This window comes from Bombina bombina, chromosome 2 (genome assembly GCF_027579735.1).
Source record: "Bombina bombina isolate aBomBom1 chromosome 2, aBomBom1.pri, whole genome shotgun sequence".
NCBI classification, from domain to species: Eukaryota; Metazoa; Chordata; class Amphibia; order Anura; family Bombinatoridae; genus Bombina; species Bombina bombina.
The window spans coordinates 461,385,924-461,409,928 of NC_069500.1; the positions used below are offsets into that span (position 1 = coordinate 461,385,924).

At 35.9% G+C, this 24,005-nt stretch overlaps 1 protein-coding gene across 1 annotated transcript in view; it reads right to left on the minus strand.

Annotated features, from left to right (window-relative positions):
• SEZ6L (seizure related 6 homolog like) overlaps nt 1–24,005 on the minus strand; it is a 371,674-nt gene that overhangs the window by 67,672 nt on the left and 279,997 nt on the right. Inside the window, exon 8 of the mRNA XM_053702089.1 lies at nt 5,078–5,274. Coding sequence (XP_053558064.1) covers nt 5,078–5,274 — 197 coding nt within the window. The remainder of the gene's footprint in view (nt 1–5,077; nt 5,275–24,005) is intronic.

Below are 24,005 nucleotides of genomic sequence, written 5' to 3' on the forward strand. Positions count from 1 at the left end.
TTTCAAACCATCTTATTAGTTAATTGGCTTTCACTGTTGGGAAACTGTTTTATGTACTATCATTTCATTAATGATAAAATACCTTGCAGGTTCTATCCAGAGATTCCCCTCTGATATTAATATACAAGTAGCAAATTGCACCATTTTTTGTCTATTAACAAATTATTCTAAATAACATATTCTAAATAATCCATAAAATATATCTATATTTGTTACAGTATGTATACAGATTTTTAATAATGTTTATTAATATTTTGAATATTTTATATGTAATATTTCAATAACACACACTGAAATGATCAATTCTTCATGTGCGCTAACCCAACCGTGTTAGTCCTAAATCGCAAACCCCAGTGCGTTACATATATTTTACATTCCTATGTTCTTCACATTGAAAATAAAGTAATTTGTATTGTTAAATATATATTTCTATAGATATCCGATACTGTTAATGTAAAATACATTAGTAGGAGGTCATGAGCAGAGCGAAGGGAACGGGAGGGAGAGTATCTGGAGACAAGGTCTGAAATATAGGGGGGAGCAGTGCAGTTGAGGGCTTTGTATGTCAGAGTGAGAATTTTGTGTTTGATCCTAGAGGCAAGAGGAAGCCAGTGAAGGGATTGGCAGAGAGGAGCAGCAGATGAAGAGCGACGTGTAAGGAAGATGAGTCTGGCAGAGGCATTCATTATGGATTGTAAGGGAGCTAGGCGGCAGGTGGGGAGACCAGAGAGGACAGAGTTGCAGTAATCAAGGCGGGAAAGAATGAGAGAGTGGATTAAAATCTTAGTTGTGTCTTGTGTAAGGAAGTGTCTAATTTTGGAGATGTTTTTAAGGTGGAAGCGGCAGGCTTTAGCCAAGGACTGAATGTGAGGAGTGAAGGAAAGATCTGAGTCAAATGTGACCCCGAGACATCGGGCATGCGGGGTAGGGGTAATGATGGAGTTGTCGACAGATAGAGAGATATTGGGGGTGGAGATTTTGGAAGAAGGGGGGAAAATGAGGAGCTCAGTTTTGGAGAGATTTAGCTTGAGGTAGTGGGAGGACATCCAGGAAGAGATGTGAGAAAGACAGTTAGGGACATGGGTTAGCAAGTAAGGAGATAGGTCTGGTGCAGAGAAGTAGATTTGGGTGTCATCGGCATACAAATGATATTGGAAACCGTGGGACTTAATTAGGGAGCCTAGTGATGATGTATAGATTGAGAAGAGAAGGGGACTGAGGACAGAGCCTTGTGGTACTCTGACAGAAAGTGGTGACGGGGCAGAGGAGGCCCCAGAGAAGGCTACACTGAAGGTACGGTTTGATAGGTAGGAAGAGAGCCACGAAAGGGCTGTGTCACAGATGCTGAAGGATTGGAGGGTTTGGAGCAAAAGAGGGTGGTCAACATTGTCAAAGGCTGCGGACAGATCAAGGAGGATAAGCAGAGAGAAGTGGCCTTTCGATTTTGCTGTAAGTAGGTCATTGGTGACCTTAACAATAGCTGTCTCTGTGGAGTGATAGGAACAAAATCCAGATTGCAGTGGGTCAAGAAGGGAGTGTAACGTAAGGAAATGGGATAGACATGCATATACTAGTTTTTCGAGAAGCTTTGAAGCAAGAGGGAGGAGGGAAATAGGGCGGTAGTTGGATGGGGAGGTAGGATCAAGGGAAGGTTTTTTTGAGGATGGGTGTGACCAGTGCATGTTTCATAGATGAGGGAAATGTACCAGTGCTGAGGGAGAGGTTGAAAATGTGTGTTAGTATAGGGGTAAGGGTAGCAGAGAGGGAGGGGAGTAGCTGTGAGGGGATAGGGTCAAGGGGACAGGTAGTGAGGTGAGAGAGCAGTATAAGTGCCGAAACTTCTTCCTCAGTAACAGGGGAGAATGAACTAAGTTTCAGGTTATGAGGGTTGTGGTTGAGTGAGAGCATTTGAGGGGGGGGAGAGAATGGAATTATGTTGAGAGCTGATTTCATGTCTGATGTAGTCAATTTTGTTAATGAAGTGACTGGCAAAGTCTTGAGCTGACAGAGAAGTTGCATTAGGAAGTGGGGGAGGGCGGAGGAGAGTAGGAGAGTATTGAAAGTGGAGAACAGACGTTTTGGGTTTGAAGAAAGATTAGAGATAAGAGTAGAATGCGTTTACTTTCAACTAGTAATATGTGCGCTATTTCCATAATGCGCAAAAAGCAGAAAAAAAACACCAGAATGTAATTATATAAACAATTTACTGCCATTAATGGGACAATATCACTTAAAGAACTAGGGGTAGTTTTATCAAATGTCGGGCGGACATGATCCGCTGTAGCGGATCATGCTCATCCAACATCGATAAATGCTGACAGCATATGCTGTCGGCATTTATCATAGCACAAATATTTCTGGCAAAATTCTTGTGCAATGCTGCCCCCTGCACATTCGCAGCCAATCGGCTGCTAGCAGGGGATGTCAATTATCCGGATCGTATCCAATCGGGGATGATGCAGTCCGCAATCTCAGAGGTGGTGGATGAGTTAAGGAGCAACAGTCTTATGACCGCTGCTTCTTAACTTAAGTTTCAGGCGGACCGCTGTTTGATAAATCTACCCCAAGACTCAATAAAACCTGTTCATGAAATTAATATCTTTCTGAAAAAACCTTGCAGCAACATCACAATTTAAAAATTGAGGAATTTAGAAAGATTTATACACTCCCCCTTATCAGATATGCTTATTGTTAGTTATTCTCAACGGCGCAGCCTTTATTTCATAACTGTTCACCTCTCTGCAGAACAAGTTCCACAAAATTGCCTTTAAAATGTTACAGAACAAACACATGGAAAAAAATCCTTTAGAAAACAGTACATACCAAAATATGCATACTGGGTCTAAGTGTAGGTACAAAAATCACAAACACACCCCTAGAATGTTTGGGGATGCTTAGGGACCCGCATTTCTAGGGCACATTTAGCTGAATCCAGAAAGCCTACTTTACCATAACACAACAAATACGCAAATATTTATAACTTCAAACATGTAAATAAACCATTTTGCTAAATTCTTTCTCAAATATTGTTATTCTTTTTCCATGTATAGCTGTTCTCGCTCTGTTCGTGCAAGATATCGTAAATTGAACGCCTCATGTGACTGAAATGCTGGAAATAGCAGGCGAATTAAGGCCCAATGAATTTCTAACAGGGTTTCACCTTTATAGTGAGGCTGCTCGGCAATCTCACAAGTGTTAGCCATATCCACAACCTGCAATAACAATGCCTAATTAATTAACAGCTGAAATATGAATTTGCTGATGATTGAAAATTGGCCAACAACATAAGTGAAGAATGTTTCAATTTGATACTGACTCATATCTTCACATAGTATTTGAAAATGTTATTATTATTTGCAATAATATTTAAAACTTATTTTAAACAATTTCACACTATTAGCACTCATTTTGTACTTTTCTTGCTTTTATGTTTTAACAAACACTTTGGGGCCTATGCTTTGGTATTATAAGGCTACACATCTGCAAATTGAATAATAAAATATTGTTCAAGTGGTTTTATTTAGTCTCTATTCAATCTTTATAAATATGTAATCATGTGCAATATTTTTAATTTTAAAGGGACACTGTATTGAAACAAATTATGTCATTCATATGGAAAATCAACATGCGATGCCTGAAAAACATATGAAGTAAGCATTTAATGGGACAGTATAAACCAATTTTCATATAACTGCATGTAATAGACACTACTATAAGGAATACGATGCACAGATACTGATATAGAAATCCAGTATAAAACTGTTTAAAAACTTACTTAGAAGCACTCAGTTTAACTCTCTTGAAAAGGTAGCTAGAAAGCCCACTGCAAGTGGGAAAAAGCAGACACCCCCTCCCCCTTCCTCTGAATATGAAAAGACCCTTTACACAAACAAGAGCAAGCTGGAGAAGGTAGCTGACGGTATTCTCCTAAAACTTTGGGGCTTGGTTAGGAGTCTGAAAATCAGAGCAATGTTATTTAAAAATAAGCAAAACTATACATTTTAAAAAAAACAAACAAATTTTATTGGCTATATAAATAGATCATCTACAAAAGATTTATGTAAAGAAAAAAATAGTGTATAATGTCCCTTTAAATCTAAACTAATCAGCTGGGCATGTCCTACTAGTGCTCATTGACTTGTAGCTACTTCCTACTAATGAGCATTAACAGGAAATATGTATTAATCAATAAGGATAAAAAAAAAAATACACGACAGCCAATAAGCATTCGTAGGGAGTTCAGCAAACCATAAAACTGTATTGCCATAAAACTGTATGGCTAATCATTGATTATGGGGACGTAGTATATGCACCTGCACCGCAAACTCAGCATAATAAACTTAATACATTGTATAACTCGTTTTGCCGCTTTGTGCTACAATGTAACTACAGGACCCACCATTGTGACATGCTAAACTGGCTGTCACTGGAATCCAGACGCACCCTCCATCTTGGGTTTAAGAGCTTTTCTGGGAAGCTCCCACCCTACCTGAGCAGAATGCTCTCTCCAGCTATTCCCACTTCCCATAACCTCAGATCCAGTAGCAGTACATTATTTAGTCTGCCTCCATACAAAAAGAAAGCAGCTCAATCCTCCTTTTCCTACAGACCACCACAATTATGGAACGACCTCCCCCACACTTTAAAACCTTCCCTAAGCCTAATATCCTTTAAGAGATCCCTCTCTACATATCTCAAAACAGAATGCACCTGTCATGGTTGATTAAATATTTCCTACCTGTTCTATGTTAAATTTTGCATATATTGTGTATTATTATTGTTTTTGTATTTTATTGTACCCTATTGTATCAATGCAATGTTTTGTGGACCCAGGACATACTTGAAAATGAGAGAAATCTCAATGTATCCTTCCTGGTAAAATATTATATAAATAAATAAATATTAGTGTTAGTTTTTAATGGATTTTACTTCACATTTTATTTTTCAAGCAAAAAATAATGGATACCAAAATAAATATTTTGTTTTACTCAGTGTCCCTATAAAGAACTTTTATACATGAAATTAGGTTTGACCAGTCTTTTATGCATGCTTTTTTAGGGGTTTTGGAACAACTCACCTATATAATTTAGGATGAATCCTTGTCCTTTCCCAAAAATAAGCCCAGCTGGGTCAGAATGAAACTGAATGGACAGGTCAGGTGATGATGAGTAGAGTTTCTGTGGCCCGCTGCTTCCAACAAACTGGCCTAATATCTTTGAAGTAATTTCATCTCCATCATAAATAGTCAAAATGTCGTTGTTACTCAAATTCAGCCTGAAAATCGATAAATGGTATTAAATTTTAAGTAAATGAGCGCACACAATTTTTTTAAAGATAAAAATATATTAAAAGTAATGTAAAGTTGATACATTTAAAGGCATGTCAAACTCCAAATATAAATAACATAAAATATTTACTTATGCATAGTAAAATCTAGAACTACTTTATTGTGCACCCGTAAATGGGCAAATTGCAAGTGGCTGGTTATTGCTACCTCGAGCTTGTGGTAACAATTAGAGCTCTGAAAATGAACCAGAGTTTAGATCTCTGGTAATTTTCCAAAAGTGCCCCAATTTCACCCAAAATGAAGTGTAGTGTAGTGTAGTGTAGTGTAGTTTTACAAAATAAAAAAAGTGTAGCATTTTTATTTTTTAAAATAATAATAACTACACAGAAGTTTTTAGGGCTTAAAGTTAGGTGATGTGGGTTGTTAGAAAAAAAATGCACTGAAAAGTGCCTTTACATTGTAATCTATGGGGATTGTGTGTTCCCTGTAAATATATATGTATATGATTATATACATATATATTTATGTGTTAATATGTGTATATACTCATATAAACACATACATATATACTGTATTTAAAATCTGCTTCCCATCTGCGCAACTTATCCCCTTTGCTGCACTTCTGTCCCGTGTATGACAGCATCAGAATGAGACTCCCATTGGATCCTATGGAAGCATATTCTCATGAGCGCAAAACTTCCATGTAATTGTGCGCTGGTATTGCAAGTGGAGCGCAAATATCACACTTGCGAAAGAGCAATTTTGCACTCCACTTGTAATCTGACTCCGAATAAATTTTATAAGCAAAGTATAGCGGTTATTCCCTTTCTAGTCATGTTGAAATCTAGCTTTCACTACATTCTAATGCTGATGTGTTTGCACATGTGAGGCAACTCTCCTTCAGATACTTGCAGAGTAACATTTTATTATGGCAGCACCCATGATAAGAGAGAGGTGCATGAAATATATTTAGTGATTTATGTCCCTTTAACATGGGCCTTAGATAGAAGTTCCTATGGCAGAAATTTACAAATACGTTTTTCAGTTATGTATCATCTTTACAATGTTTTGCTTTATAATTACTCGTACAAAATATTTGCTCCTAAAGGGACATCAAAGTCAAAATGCAAATGCACATAATTAAATTGTATTGTTGAATAACTTTAGACCGCTGCTTCATAACTTGTGTTTCTGGCGAGCCTCAAGGCTCGCCAGAAACACGGTCATGATAAATATGCCCCATAGGCTCTCACTGAAACATTGCTAAGGTTTACTAGAAGCGTATTTACCAAGGTAAGTGTATTGCAAAAATTACCTTCAATTCTCAGTTTTCTGAGCTTCTAATCTTAAAATTCTTAGGAATATATCTCAAAATGGGAAATATGACTTTTTTTTTAAAGGCTTAAGACTTTCAATAGAAGATTTAAAGGTTTTCTGTAAAAATATAGTGTCGGTTTATATGAGTTTGAGCTAAGAGATGTGTGTGCTGAATAGAATGCACTGTGTTCACATTTCATAGCCAAATATTTGTTAGATCTGTTTTTTACTAGCACTATCTAAAGATATTAGCAGTAGTAAAAGCGCAGCGAATTTAACTGTAGTTCATCTTATATTGAGTGGCGCGCTCAGCATCATTTCAGTTTAACATGTCTGCTCCAGGTGATGAGCTGCTAAGTAAATAGCTTCAATATAGCACTCAATGGGGGTGATAAAGTGCAACTTTAAAATGAACTGCATTTTGAGAAAAAAAATGACTTTGTGATTATTCCTTGTTACTGCTCTGAGCTATTATATATACTTGTCGTGATAAATATTCAGCCTTGCTAACTGCTTTTGTTCCTAAAAGCATTTCTCACTTCATAATTATCTGTAGCTCTTTTTGTATTCTCTGTAAATGCCAGCTCCTAGTTTAATGTGCTTCTAATCATGGACGTGCACCCATATGTCTTAGTACTGCATTCATATGTATACATCATAAAATAAATGTAAAACATTCTCAAAGTCCATAATACTTTATCAGCAGAGGGCCCTGGTGCAAAAATATTTTTTGACCCCAAAAGGTAATTTATTAAGAAATAGTAACATTATACATGATACTCTGTATAAGGATTTAGAGTATAGAGCTAGATTATCACTAAAAAAAGGCTCCCTGCACTAGTATTGTACATATTCTGAACACACCTATGTATAGACTGGCTGCTATGGCCCCCATCATGCACTTGGGCTCTGGTGCCACTGCACCTGCTGAACCATTGGTAGTTTTGTCCCTGTACTTTATCTAGAGCCTATTTTGTTTAAAATATACTAATTTCATTACAAATAAGCAAATATTTTTAAGGGACAACACTAATTCTGACTTTATGCACAGTGAGAATTTTCATCTTCAAAGGGACAGTCAACACCTGAATTGTTGTTGTTTAAAAAGAAAGATAATCTCTTTATTACCCATTCCCCAGTTTTGCATAACCAACACAGTTATAATAATACACAATCTACCTCTGTAATTACCTTGTATCTATGCTTCTGCAAACTGCCTCCTTATTTCAGCTCTTTTGACAGACTTGCATTTTAGCCAATCAGTGCTCACTCCTAGGTCACTTCACATGCATAAGCTGAATGTTATCTATATGAAACACATGAACTAATGCCCTCTAGTGGTCAAAATGCATTCAGATTAGAGGCAGTCTTCAAGGCCTAATAAATTAGCATATGAACCTCCTATGTTTAGCTTTCAACTAAGAATACCAAGAGAACAAAGCAAATTTGTTGATAAAAGTAAATTAGGAAGTTGTTTAAAACTACATTCCCTATTTAAATCGAGACAGTTTTTTTTGGACTTGACTGTCCCTTTAATATAAGCCCAGATTAAAGTGGTAATAATTTAAAGTTAAATGCTTCTAAATCCACAAAACTTACAATGAAAACAAATACTATATTAAAGGGACACTGTACCCAAAAATTATCTTTCGTGATTCAGATTGAGCATGAAATTTTAAGCAACTTTCTAATTTACTCCTATTATCAAATTTTCTTCATTCTCTTGGTATCTTTATGTGAAATGCAAGAATGTAAGTTTAGATGCCGGCCCATTTTTGTGAACAACCTGGGTTGTCCTTGCTGATTGGTGGATAAATTCATCCACCAATAAAAAAGTGCTGTCCAGAGTACTGAAACCAAAAAAAAAGCTTAGATGCCTTCTTTTTCAAATAATGATAGCAAGAGAACAAAGAAAAATTGATAATAGGAGTAAATTAGAAAGTTGCTTAAAATTGCATGCTCTTTCTGAATTACAAAAGAAACCATTTGGGTACAGCGTCCCTTTAAGCAATACCATGTTGATACTATAATATAAAAAACTGTATATACTGTACTTGGGTTTTTATGGACAATACTTTGATAAGATACAAATAATACTAGGTGAAGGAGTGTTTAGAAGGGGAAAAGTGCAGAGTTAGGTTTATTGTGAAAATAATTTCTTCTGCATAACACAATGCTAGTATTATTTTGGGTATTAATTCTATATGAATTCTAAGCAGTCTGTGAAGGCCAATCATGTATCTGTCACAATTGTCACAATATGGCTGATCTCCATTGATACAGACAATGGGAAACATAGAAATAACTAGAAATAAAACTTAAAAGCAGAGACACTGACACACTCATCTGAGAACAAATATGGAAAAATGTGATTGTTCAGGATGCTCTTTCTTTAAGTTCACTGTACCATCCACAGAGAAAAAATATAATCATCTAATGTATATTTGTCTAACGTCGCCTACGAAACAGCACCAGAATGCCAGGCAATTTTCCACAGAGTTAAAACAATGAAACCATGAAATAAATTTCATCCTCTCTGGGCCTCATCTGTAAGGGGGGATTGTTTCCCTTTGTGTATATGAGCAAGGAGTCCACTTCAGGTTCCCCTTATTAATCTTGGGGTGTCTATACAAAAAGTGATTTGCATACACAAAAGAAAATAGTTACAATCCACTGAGAATAAATAAAACTAATTTTTTTTTCAGAAGGACATTAACACAAAGGACAGTGCTGCTCCATAATGCCAACCAACCCTCCTCTGATCAAGGGAAAACTAACCCCACATAAATATTTTAGCTTCTGGAAGTTATGTGCATTTTTTCATATTTCAAATGAATAACAAATTTTAATGATTTTTCTCATTGTTCGTTCATTAACAAAAGGAACAATTACAATGTATGTTGATTGCTTTATTTAAGTTTCTCTATCAGATTGAGAAATGTGTCAACAAGTAAATCAACAATTGAGTTAACTCATTTTGCATTTGTTCATTTGTTTGTTTTGTGAATAACAAGAAAATTAATTCAAATGTTTTACGTATTTTTTAAAAAAAAATAAATAAATAAGAAAAAAAAACACTTTCTGGCCTCTTGGGTGCTGAGTTTTCTTTTAGGTTAAAGGGACACTAAACCCAATATTTTTCCTTCATGATTCAGATAGAGCATGCAATTTTAAGCAACTTTCTAATTTACTCCTATTATCATTTTTTCTTCGTTCTCTTGCTATCTTTACTTAAAAAGCAGGAATGTGATGCATATTATCTGGCCCATTTTTGGTTGAGAACCTGGGTTATACTTGCTTATTGGTAGGTAAATGTAATCCTCCAATAAGCAAGCGCTATCCATGGTGCTGAACCTAAAATGGGCTGGCTGCTAATATTTATATTCCTGCTTTTAAAATAAAGATAGAAAGAGAAAGAAGAAAACTTGATAATAGGAGTAAATTAGAAAGTTGCTTAAAATTCCATGCTCTGTCTGAATCATGAAAGAAAAAAATTTGGGTTCAGTGTCCCTTTAAGGTCAGACTAAAATATTACAGGATATTTCTCTTTTGTGAAAGGCACAGTGAGCTAAAAGAGACTGTACATTTTGACACTGTCATGCTAAAAAGGAAAGTATTTTTTCTAGGTTTGTCCATTCTCAGTTGAGTGTCTGTCTATTATATTCTTTTTAACCTTATAAATAAAACTATATGTGTATATAAATTACAAGTTTCCTTAATATTATGCCGGATTAAGCAGGAGTGTATGATATGTCCATGTACTCTTGCACTATTGCAGGCTTGCAAGAGCTCAGGACAAAGCAGATATTAAATATATATATACATACATACTGATGAGATCATAGGATTGTCTAAGCCATTTAGACTTTCTCACATATATATTTTAGAAAACAAGGTTTGGCTTGGTAGGTATGAAGAGTACCAGGAAAGTTTTGGACTTAAGGTGCATAGAGGACCAAGGTACTAATATTACCCATCCTACACACCAAAGATGACCTCTATGAGAAATGGGTACATACTCATGCCCTAAGCCATACACATATATACATTTTCATTATATATTATTTAAAGGGACATTAAACTCTACATTTTTATTTCATGATTCAGCTAGCGCATACAATTTTAAACACCTTTCTAATTTACTTCTATTATTATTTTTTTGTGTATTTTGATTAATAGCAGGAACATAAGCTACGTAAGTAGTATGCAAATGTCTGGTGCACTATATGGCAGCAGTTTTGTAAGAATGGTATCCATTTGCAAAAACACGAGATGGCAGCACTACTTCCTGCCATATAGTGCTCCAGACATCTACCTAGGTATCTCTTCAACAAAGAATACCATGAGAATGAAGCACATTTAATAATAGAAGTAATTTGGAAACTTTTTAAAAATTGTTTAACAATAAGATAATGTTTTTGTTTTATTTTCCTTTAAAAATTACCACACCAATATATGTATTTATTGCTTACATTGTAATACTCAATTTTAATTAACTTTAAAACTTGTATTTTACATACAGATATTTTGTATTACAACTCTAAATTGCTAATACATACTTTACATAAATAAAATGACTTTTATGACATTTATGTATCTGTTCTCTATAACCCTTACCTAGCACAGTAAGCAATATAACAATACTAAGCATCCTTTACATGGAACAACAACCTTTTCTTAAACACAATATACTCACAGTTTAATTTTCTTTACAAAGAATTATTGAGGACAAACTAATATGTTGAGCATATTTTTTTTTTAATTTAGTGTGAAAAATTGAGTAGAAAACCTGAATAACAAAGTGAACAGGAGGAAAGGAGGGGACACAGTTCCCATGAGCCAGTTAATGTGGCTTTCAGGAACCCTGGGAAACCAGCACATGGATAAAAGGAAACCCTACATATAGCAACATGTCCATAAACCAGTATGATTTCTTCCGTTGTATATTAGTTTGTACACAAATAAATGTAACTTCTAGAACACAGATAAACCATGATATGCACATTGTATATTCTACTCATGTTGCATGTTAATGTCAACAAAAACCTTGTCAACTATCCAACTATCAAAAACCTTGTCAACTGGTTGTGATTCAAGCTCATGAAGCGAGACTGACACATAACGTCTGTCCTGTATCCCTCTATAAACCATAGCCTTAGCATCAATCACCATCAAAAACAGTGAATCCATTGTTCTATAATGACCTAACACACTAAAGATGCAAACTATGGGGCCCATTTATCAAGTTGGGAAAGTAGCTTCGGACCACAGTGTTTCAGGTTTGTCTGAAACAATAGTTAAGTAGCAGACCATTGCTGCTTTACCTGTCCGCCACATAAAGCGCGGCACATTAAAATCCTCCCGATCCAAATGATTGACAGTCATTTCTTGTGGCCGATTGACCGCCCGCATGCAGGAGGCTGCATTGCACAAACATTGCTTGTGCAATGCTTGTACAATGTTAAATGCAAACAGCGTATGCTGTTTGGTCGCAGTGAGGTCCAGCAGACATGATTTGTGATAGTGAATCATGTCCGCCCGACTTTTAAGAAATGGAGCTCTATGTATTCTATGCTCAAAGAAGATACAAATAATGGGCCCGATCCGATATGCAGCGTCGCCCGCAAAAGCCGGTGACGCCAAATATTTCGCTGGTTTGGTATCCTATATGCGGCGTAACCTAGAAGTTACACTCGTATATTTCTGCCTTCAGCCGTAGTTTTTTGGCCCATAGACAGGTATACCAAACCAGCGCAGTTTGGTATCCAATATACAGCGTAAGGACTTACCTGGCGAAAATGGAGAAATCTTACTCCATTTTCACCTCGCCACAAAATGCAGGCGTAGTAAGCCTTACGCTGAGTATTGGAGCCCCGTAACTCCCTAAACTACCTGCAAAATAAAACCTAACACAAAACGCATGTGCAATGTATCTACCTGTCAACCAAAATCCCCCACTGCAATCCCTAATAAAGTGCTTAACCCCTAAACAGCCACTCCCGGACCCCGCCGCCACCTACATTAAATGTCTAACCCCCTAATGTGATCCCCCTACACCGCCGCCACCTACATTAAAATTATTAACCCCTAATGTAATCCCCCTACACCGCCGCCATCTATATTAAAATTATTACCCCCTAATGTGAGCCCCCTACCCCGCCACCACCTATTTTAACTATATTACCCCCTAATGTAATCCCCCTACACAGCCGCCACCTATATTAAATGTATTAACCCCTAATCTAATCCCCCTACACCGCCGCCACCTATATTAAATGTATTAACCCCTAATCTAATCCCCCTACACCGCCGCCACCTATATTAAATGTATTAACCCCTAATCTAATCCCCCTACACCGCCACCACCTATAATTAATGTATTACCCCCTAAAATACTAAAATGTCCCTACCCTAAACTAAATTACAAATAGCCCTGAAAAGGGCCTTTTGCGGGGCATTGCCCCAAAGTAACCAGCACTATTACCAGCCCTTAAAAGGGCCTTTTGCGGGGCATTGTCACAAAGTAATCAGCTCTTTTACCTGTAATCTGACCCCCCTACACCTCCGCCACCTATATTAAATATATTAACCCCTAATCTAATCCCCCTACCCCGCTGTCACCTATATTAACCCCTAATCTGACCCCCCTATATCGCCGCCACCTATATTAACTTAATATAATTAGGGTTAATATAGTTAATATAGTTATTATATTATATATATTAACTATATTAACCCTTTCTAACCCTAACACCCCTAACTTAATTATTATTGCAATAAATCTAAATAATATTAATCTTATTAACTAAGATATTCCTATTTAAAATTAAATACTTACCTATAAAATAAACCTTAAGATAGCTACAATATAATTAATAATTACATTGTAGCTATTTTAGGGTTTATATTTATTTTACAGGTAACTTGGTATTTATTTTAACTAGGTACAATAGCTATTAAATAGTTAATAACTATTTAATAGCTACCTAGTTAAAATAATTACCAATTTACCTGTAAAATAAATCCTAACCTAAGTTACAAATACACCTAAACTATCAATAAATTAATTACATAAACTACAATTATCTAAACTAAAATATAATTAAATACACTAAACTAAATTACAAAAAAAACAAAACACTAAATGCCAATAGAATAAGAGCTACTGTAATTCTATTGGCTATTCTAATCAGTAGCTCTTATTCTACCGGCTATTCAAATCAGCCAATAGAATTAAAGTAGCTTTCATCCGATTGGCTGGTTTGAATTTGAAGGCTCAAATCAGCCAATAGGAAATCAAGGGACGCCATTTTTAATTGCGTACCTTGAATTCCGATTCAGTGTACGGCGGCGATCGTATGAAGAGGATCCTCCACGCTCCATGGCTCTGGTCTTCAGTTCCAGCGTCGCCGATCTTCAGTTCCTGCATCGCCAGTCTTCAGCTCCACGGTCATCAGTCTTCAACTCCTCCGCTCCACGCCGGCTGGTTCCTGGAAGAAGAAGAGGTCGCTGCCTGGAAGAAGACTTCTCCCCCTGGAACAGGACCTTCTCCGCCGGTCTTCAGGACAGGTAAGGAGCACTTGGGGGTTAGACTTAGGTTTTTTTAAGGGGGGATAGGGTGGGTTTTAGAGTAGGGGTGTGTGAGTGGTAGGTTGCAATGGGGGGGGGGGGTTGTTCTTTTTTTTCACAGGTAAAAGAGCTGATTACTTTGGGGCAATACCCCACAAAAGGCCCTTTTAAGGGCTGGTAATAGAGCTGATTACTTTTTGTAATTTAGTTTAGGGTAGGGACATTTTTTTATTTTGGGGGGCTTTGTTATTTTATTAGGGGGCTTAGATTAGGTGTAATTATCTTAAAATTCTTGTAATCTTTTTTTATTTTTTGTAATTTAGTGGGTTTTTTTTAAATTTAGTTTAGTGTATTTAATTATATTTTAGTTTAGATCATTGTAGTTTATATAATTAATTTATTGATAGTGTAGGTGTATTTGTAACTTAGGTTAGGATTTATTTTACAGGTAAATTGGTAATTATTTTAACTAGGTAGCTATTAAATAGTTATTAACTATTAATAGCTATTGTACCTAGTTAAAATAAACACCAAGTTACCTGTAAAATAAATATAAACCCTAAAATAACTACAATGTAATTATTAATTATATTGTAGCTATCTTAAGGTTTATTTTATAGGTAAGTATTTAGTTTTAAATAGGAATATTTTAGTTAATAAGATTAATATTGTTTAGATTTATTGCAATAATAATTAAGTTAGGGGTGTTAGGGTTAGATAGGGTTAATATAGTTAATATATATAATATAATAACTATATTAATTATTAACTATATTAATAATATTTATAATATAATAACTATATTAACTATATTAACCCTAATATAATTAGGGTTAATATAGTTAATATAGGTGGCGGCAGTGTAGGGGGGTCAGATTAGGGGTTAATATATTTAATATAGGTGGGGGCGGTGTAGGGGGGTCAGATTAGGGGTTAATATATTTAATATAGGTGGCAGCGGTGTAGGGGGATTAGATTAGGGGTTAATATATTTAATATAGGTGGCGGTGGTGTAGGGGGGTCAGATTACAGGTAAAAGAGCTGATTACTTTGTGACAATGCCCCGCAAAAGGCCCTTTTAAGGGCTGGTAATAGTGCTGGTTACTTTGGGGCAATGCCCCGCAAAAGGCCCTTTTAAGGGCTGGTAATAGAGCTGGTTACTTTGGGGCAATGCCACGCAAAAGGCCATTTTCAGGGCTATTTGTAATTTAGTTTAGGGTAGGGACATTTTAGTATTTTAGGGGGTAATACATTTATTATAGGTGGCGGCGGTGTAGGGCGATTAGATTAGGGATTAATCATTTTAATATAGGTGGCGGCGGTGAAGGTGGATTAGATTAGGGTGTAATATAGTTAAAATAGGTGGCGGCTGTAGGGGGATTAGATTAGGGGGTAATCTAGTTAAAATAGGTGGCGGCGGGGTAGGGGGCTCACATTAGGGGGTAATAATTTTAATATAGATGGCGGCGGGGTAGGGGGCTCACATTAGGGGGTAATAATTTTAATGTAGGTGGCAGCGGTGTAGGGGGATCACATTAGGGGGTTAGACATTTAATGTAGGTGGCGGCGATGTAGGGGGATTAGATTAGGGGTTAATAATTTTAATATAGGTGGCAGCGGTGTAGGGGGATTACATTAGGGGGTAATAATTTTAATGTAGGTGGCGGCGGTGTAGGGGATCATATTAGGGGGTTAGACATTTATTATAGGTGGCGGCGATGTAGGGGGATTAGATTAGGGGTTAATAATTTTAACATAGGTGGCGGCGGTGTAAAGGGGTCAGATTAGGGGGTAGTACATATAATGTAGGTTGCGGCGGGGTAGGGGGCTCACATTAGGGGGTAATATAGTTAAAATAGGTGGCGGCGGTGTAGGGGGATCATATTAGGGGGTAATATAGTTAATGTAGCTGGCGGCGGGGTCCGGGAGCGGCGGTTTAGGGGTTAATATATTTATTGTTAGGAGTGAGAGGGGGGATTGCGGATAGAGGGGTATACGTGTCGGGCTAGTTTTGAGAGGCGTGTTAGACAGTTACGGGTGATTTAATATTTTAGTAAGTTTTTGTAGGCGGCGGCAGTTTTTGTTTTTGTTTTCCAAAATGTGTTGAGAACTTTGAATTTAAAGAATAAATTGATATCATTTGTCCTGAAATGATAACTCATGTGAGTATAATTTAAGTTGTGTGGTGCTGCCTTATGTCTATGCATGACTGAAGAGTAGGCGTAAGAAAGGACAATATTCTTTGCTATTCTGTAGATGAGCCTCATCCCCTTTGGTGCTATTTGAGTGTGTATAGAAGACATTCATTGTCCATTTTATCTGCAAGCTTTGTGTTTTTGTATTTGCATTTTGGGACTTTTTAAAAATGAATTTGTGGCTGTGGGCTTTTAGTGGCTGAATCCATTTTTTATTGTGATCACCTAAAAACAACGATATCACCCCCAAATCATCTGAAACCAAAACTTATCAGGAGCCATTATAGGAAAGATTGTGATCAACCTCAACGTGCACAAAAACTAAAGTCTGTTGTAAAGCTACAGGCAGCTGGTCATAAAACAGATGTTGGAGTTGGAGCAAGTAAAAACATAAATGTGTGAGCTTGACTGAGCTAGATAATCTGTATCCTTGTGCTACACATGATATTGTGTGTCTGTGAAGTGCATATAAAGGTCATTCATTAAAGGGACACTGAAACCAAATTTTTCCTTTCGTGATTCAGATAAAGCATGCAATTTTAAACAACTTTCTAATTTACTCCTATTATCACATTTTCTTCATTCTCTTAGTATCTTTATTTGAAATGCAAGAATGTAAGTTTAGATGCTGGCCCATTTTTGTGAACAACCTGGGTTGTTCTTGCTGATTAGTGGATAAATTCACCCATTAATTAATAAGCAAGTGCTGTCCAGAGGCTGAACCAAAAATTGTCTGGCTCCTTAGCTTAGATGCCTTCTTTTCCAAATAAAGATATCAAGAGAATGAAGAAAAATTGATAATAGGAGTAAATTAGAAATTTGCTTAAAATTGCATGTTATATCTGAATCACAAAAGAAAAAAATTGGGTTCAGTGTCCCTTTAAGGAGAGGTAGAAGGAGGCACAATCATTACCAGATAGTCTGCAGCTCATGAATGAATGAGGCGCTTATAGTTGAAAACAAGGATAGTATAATTGCACTATATGAGAAACAGCTCAAATATGCTTCATTAGTTACATCTAATTAAGGTGCATGAATCTAAAAAAGAGCAAACACAAAAATTATATAAAGATCTTTTTTTTCAGTTTACTTTTTACATAAGCTTTTCTGGCATTATTGAACAACAATGAGCAATGGTTTGTGATTTTACAAAAAGTTCTATAAATGTAATATCATATGCTTTCCAGCTATAATTATCTAATTACTGGATTATAGATACAAGTAATGGTATTAGTGGAACATTGTACTTTTATGACAAACTAAATCTAATTACTTTTATTAATAAAAACAAAGAATATCTAAACATTACCAATATAAATCTTAACCTCTGAGCAAGGGGTTCTGAAGGGCCATAAATTAGGTTTGCTTAGGTAGGCTGGTATTTGCAATAATTAAAGGGGCATGGAATTAAATGCTACATTGGTCCTGTAGCGCCTTATGCATGCACCCAGTCCATGTATTAACTGGAAAGCATGCACTGTGGACAGTATACACAGCATTGTTACCATTTGACAGCCATGTTAGTTCTGAGATTGGGACCGTGCACATGCACATGGTACTGATAATAGTGTTTAAAAAAAAGGACAAAACTCTGAGTTGGTAAGTTGATGATGCTGGTAAATGGCAGAAACAAGACAGTAACAGGAAAAAGTCAGAGAAGGTTGTTTGGGTATGAATGAGCCAGTCTATAACTGCAGGCAGAAATAGGCAGAAATAGACATCTTAAAGGGATAGTAAATCCCCAAATTTTCTTTTATGATTCAGAAAGAACATACAATTTTAAACAACTTTCCAATTTTATTCTATTATCAAATTTTCTTCATTCTCTTGTTATCCATTGCTGAAGGGGCAGCATTGCACTACTGACATGAAGCTGAAAACATCTATTTAGCCAATAACAGGAGACAAATGTATGCAGGCACCAATTACCAGCATCTCCCCCTAGTGTATGATATGTGCGTATTCATTTTTTATCAAGGGATACTAAGAGAACGAAGCACATTTGAAAATAGAAGTAAATTAAAAAGTGTCTTAAAATGACATGTTCTATTTGAATCATGCAAGTTTAATTTTGCCTTTCCTATCCCTTTAATTTAATGGAGATAAATGTTTTTATCATGTTTCCAAAATTTAACACATCAATGGAAACTAGGCCTAAGTCAGCAACTGCTTTACAGTAGGACAGATCATGCCAATCTGACAACTAGTAACTGATCAGATCACCAACCTGGAATCAAACTTGGCAATCAAGACTAAATAAGTGATATGGAATGAGCAGGACTGGCTTGACAATCTCATACATGGGAAGTGGGAAGCAGGGCAGAAATTGGGGAGTTTTCAGTGTCAGGAACATGAAAGCAGGACAGGACTTGGCAATCTCATAGTCACAAACAGAGCAGATAATCAACTTAAAAATAAGACAGATCTTGGCACTTTGACAGGATTCAAAGTCAATATCCAATTGAAAATATTGTGCAGTTTATATGGACTGCATGTGATGTTCTACCTGCATGTTTGGCACCACTACACCTTTAATTTGACATTAATCTGAATTGGTAAGTCTATAAAGTTAGTGCTTATGTCAGAGGGGCATAACATTACAACACAGCACTGAGCCTGAGACAGTAATGTCCCAAATATCTTTTAGGACATTTAAAATGTATTAACTTTGAGAAAGTCTTAAAAAATCACAGGAGGCATCTCCCTTTACATATATTGTGATAGCTTTTCCATGATGGAAGGGGTGTCATTAAAGGCCTTTTCAAAAATGACTGTTAATAATACTCTGTATGTGTCTTTACTTCAAATTGACTGTCAATTTGTAAAGGACAAAACCTTTGGCTGACATATTATCAACAGAAAATGGCTGTATAAGAGGTCAAACAGTTATGGGAACTATAAGGATTAAGGTTGTGTGAGGGGGTTAAAAACCAGAGGGCCAGATTACAAGTGGCAAGCTATTTTATTCTCTCGCTTGATTACTAACCGTACTTTTAAAAGTATTTTTGATGTGTTTTGTGCAACTTTTTTGTCTCGGGTAACAGTTAACAGAGCTCTGAAGTTGCGTTTACCAGATGCACTTTAAATTCAATTGTGCTCAAGGAAAAATGTTCACATTCAACTCATAATACGTGCAAAAAAAAAGAGAAATATTGATTTTACTTGAAAAAAAAATCAGAAAAATAAGTTCTATAAAGTTATCAAGGATACCAGATGTTGTTGCTTAAATATTTAAAGGGGCAGTCAAGTCCAAAAAAAAACTTCCAAAAAAAAACTTTCATGATTCAAATAGGGCATGTAATTTTAAACAACTTTCCAATTTGCTTTTATCAACAATTTTGCTTATTTCTCTTGGTATTCTTAGTTGAAAGCTAAACCTAGGAGGTTCATATGCTAATTTCTTAGACCTTGAAGGCCGCCTCTAATCTGAATGCATTTTGACATTTTTTCACCGCTAGAGGGCGTTAGTTCATGTTTTTCACTACTAGAGGGCGTTAGTTCATGTGTTTCATATAGATAACATTGAGCTCATGCACGTGAATTTACAGAGGAGTGAGCACTGATTGGCTAAAATGCAAGTCTGTCAAAAGAACTGAAATAAGGCCGCAGTCTGCAGAGGCTTAGATACAAGGTAATTACAGAGGTAAAACGTGTATTATTATAACTGTGTTGGTTATGCAAAACTGGGGAATGGGTAATTAAGTGTTGACTGTCCCTTTAAAGGGACATTAAACATTTTGAGATTGTAATCTAAAAGGCTTAATTATTATTATTATTATTATTTATTTATAAAGCACTGACAGATTCCGCATGGGTACAAGGATAACAGTACAGTGGAGAAACAATACGATAAGACACAAAATTTTACAGACAAATACAGGAGGAATTGAGGGCCCTATTCCCGTGGGAACTTAATTCTGTACTAAACGTTCTATATTTATTTTGTCCCTTTTTCCTAAAAAAATATTTAGAAAGCTGAGAGCTTTCCAATACTTTTTTCAATTGAATTTTTCATTATAATATTTAGTGTTCAATGCCCCTTTATAATCCAGAATTTTGTGGTGCTATACAAATAAATTATAATAATAATGTTTAGCTCCCACATGTCCCACATGGGATTATATATTCATGAGGACATGTCTAATATCTTTCCACACTCATGTTAATCTACTGTTGACTGCAGCCAACATCTCCCATCATTACTTCATCCCTTTCCCATTTTCAAGGCTTCTGTTATGCTACACCTTCTCTGTGGAACTGTCTGCTTCACTCTCTTAACCTTCATCGACTCAAAAGTTCTCTGAAACCCTCTGGTTCATAGAAACTCAGGAACAGGCCTTTAAAGGATTCCAAAAGTTTCAATTTTTGCATATAAATAAATCATCACAAACGAATCTACACAATTCAAATATCAAAACTTACCCACTTTGACCTTAAAACGAGCGTTATAATCGTTATAAAACTATATATATTATTTTAGCAAAAACGTAATCAAAGCCAAACCCCCTTTTATGCTGCCTTCAATACAAAATTATGTCTCCAATCACAATGCATTTTCGTGCATATAATTATCGCATTGTTCCGTCACCCATTGGTTCGTGCATGCGCAGATAGCCGCTTTGATTCCTCAGTAAAGCAAATGAACTACTGGCACAACGCATGCGCTATACAAAATCCTAGCGATTGAATAGCTATTCATTCACACAGGATACGGCTTGTTGTAGAGGATGACATGTAAGATAGATCGCGCATGCGCAGTACGGACAAAGTCGGCCATCTTGATAACTCAGGTTATCATGAATTATTCGTTCTTCAAACCAAAGCTTATAACGGTGGGTTTGGAATTCAATTTATTTTTGAAGCAGAATATAGAGAGAATGGTAATAATATGACAAGCAAAGCCAATTACAAATATTAATATCAAAGATTGATAGAGGGATTTAAAATAAGTTTTTTCAATCGTTTAGTGTCCCTTTAACATTTCCTAGTACCCATCCCTGGAAGAAATGCACTCACAGCTGGCTCTTCTTATTGTTGCTGCAATTAAAAACTAAATTTCAAACAACACCCTCACCTTCTGCCTCATTTTTCATAATAACATCTAGTTTATATCTCCAGGGCAGGGCTTTTCTCTCCCCCAATAATTTAGATGGTCAACTCTTTTTCAGTATGTATTGTATTGCTAGGAATCAGTGTCATGTATCATAATAATAACAACACTGAGAGTCTTGATGATGCCGTATAAAATGGCTCCCTTTGTAGAAGAAAGTAATGTTTTATGTGAATTTTACAGCATCCTTGAAGAGGCTTCAAAAGATTCATTAATCAGTTGCATGCAATACATCAAAGTGCTTTGAGAAATTTAATATAATATATAACCGGAAAATTAGTTGCTTTGTTGCAAACACAATTTTTATCAATAAGACGAGAATCCCGTGACACTATTTTGTAAATATAGTATGTTACTAGCAGGGGAATGAATTTGTCTCTGATGGGAGTTTAGGTACAGATTACGAGTAGAACGCTAACAGTTACGAGCGAACGATAAGGGGTATATCGCTGGTGTTTGCGAGTTTTAGGTTTAACACTCATATTTGAAGTTGATTGCTTGAGCGCAGATCAATTTAAGGCTCATCGGGTTAGTACGTCATGAGAGCACTGGTTAACTGTTTTGCGAAACAAAAAAGTGTAACAAAACAAAAAATATATTACAAAGTACAGGTACACTCATAATAACACTATCTGATAAAAAATATTTAAAAAAATATTGCACAAAAAAGTTATAAGGGCTCAAAGCTATGAAGTTTCAGGTGTTAGACATATATGTCTATATATGTGTACATATGTATTTACAGACATATATACACAAATAAACACATAAATACATATGTACTCAGGTATAGACATATTTAGAAGTGCATTGGAGCCCCTTGCAGTTAAGTAGATGAAAACAAGAAAAAACATATTTATGCAACCTTCATAAATGTATTTACTGTAAATATTTCACATTCCTATGTTCTTCACTGCAGTATCTATAAATAGATATTTCTATATATAGCTGTATATATCTGTATATATATATAAATATAAAAGGCATCTCAGAAACCTCACAGACTGAGTGAAGTGCTGGCGGTGATCACTCTGTGGGCTTCCGGGGGTATGATCAGGGTTTTTCAGCTAAACATTAGGCAAGCATGTGAAATTCCTAAAGACTCTATTTCCCTTGTGAAGTATTTCTTCCTGTGGTGGAGTTTCACCGTCTCAAAGCCAAGAAGATTTTATCTCCCTTGAGACTGCAGCATGCAAAGGTGCAATTAACACATTGAAATCAGACCATTACAAGTGTGAGGGGGAACAAGGAACGAAGGGACTGAAGTAAAAGATCGCCTGAGCAGCGGATTATCAGCGGTCTGAAGAGGCCTCTCTACTTAACTACTAGTGCGGCACTTACCTCATTTGGATTGAGGTAGTTTATAGTAAGTAGGAATTTTACCTATACTATGGTGATTTGGGCACACCAACTATCCTTGCATCTGAATTTTAACTATCTACACTACAATTTTCTGAGAATAATTACTGTATATTCACGTATTGGGACTGCTTTCTCTGCATAAGAAACACTATTTATTTATGGACTTATCACTCTGATGAGAAGATAATAATAATAATAATATATGTATCTATATATGCTTGTTGTAACTACGAATTAGAAACATATGTGTTTTCTGAGTTCTTTTTGTATAGGAAACTAATATTATCTTCCCCTCTAACCATCAGCTCTATGATAATAGCAAAGAAGGGTTAGGTATCATTAAGAAATCTGTTGAGAACTTTTATGTAAATATATTGAGAACTAAGGTCAGTCTAGTTGTGCGCCTTTAAACCAATCTTTTTATCCATATATATATATATATCAAAATAACAAGAGTATTGCATTGAGCAATGATACTTTTTTATTGGACTAAATAGACTAAATATACATTTATAAGTTGACAAGCTTTCGGAAGGAACTCTTCCGAAAGCTTGTCAACTTATAAAGGTATAGTTAGTCCAATAAAAAAAGTATCATTGCTCACTGCAATACTCTTGTTATTTTGATATCTAAATCTCTGGACTAACACGGCTACTCCAATCAACGTATGTATATATATATATATATATATATATATACCTATATATAATCATGGATATATGTATATATATATATATATATATATATATATATATATATATCGGTATCCCACAAAAGTGAGTACACCCCTCACATTTTTGTAAATATTGTAAAGTAGTGAGTGTACAGCCTGTATGACAGTGTAAATTTGTTGTCTGCTCAAAATAACTCAACACACACCATTAGTGATGTCGCGAACCTAAAATTTTCAGTTCGCGAAAGGCGAACGCAAACTTCCGCAAATGTTTGCGAACCGGGCGAACCGCCATAGACTTCAATAGGCAGGCGAATTTTAAAACCCACAGGGACTCTTTCTGGCCACAATAGTGATGGAAAAGTTGTTTCAAGGGGACTAACACCTGGACTGTGGCATGCCGGAGGGGGATCCATGGCAAAACTCCCATGGAAAATTACATAGTTGATGCAGAGTCTGGTTTTAATCCATAAAGGGCATAAATCACCTAAC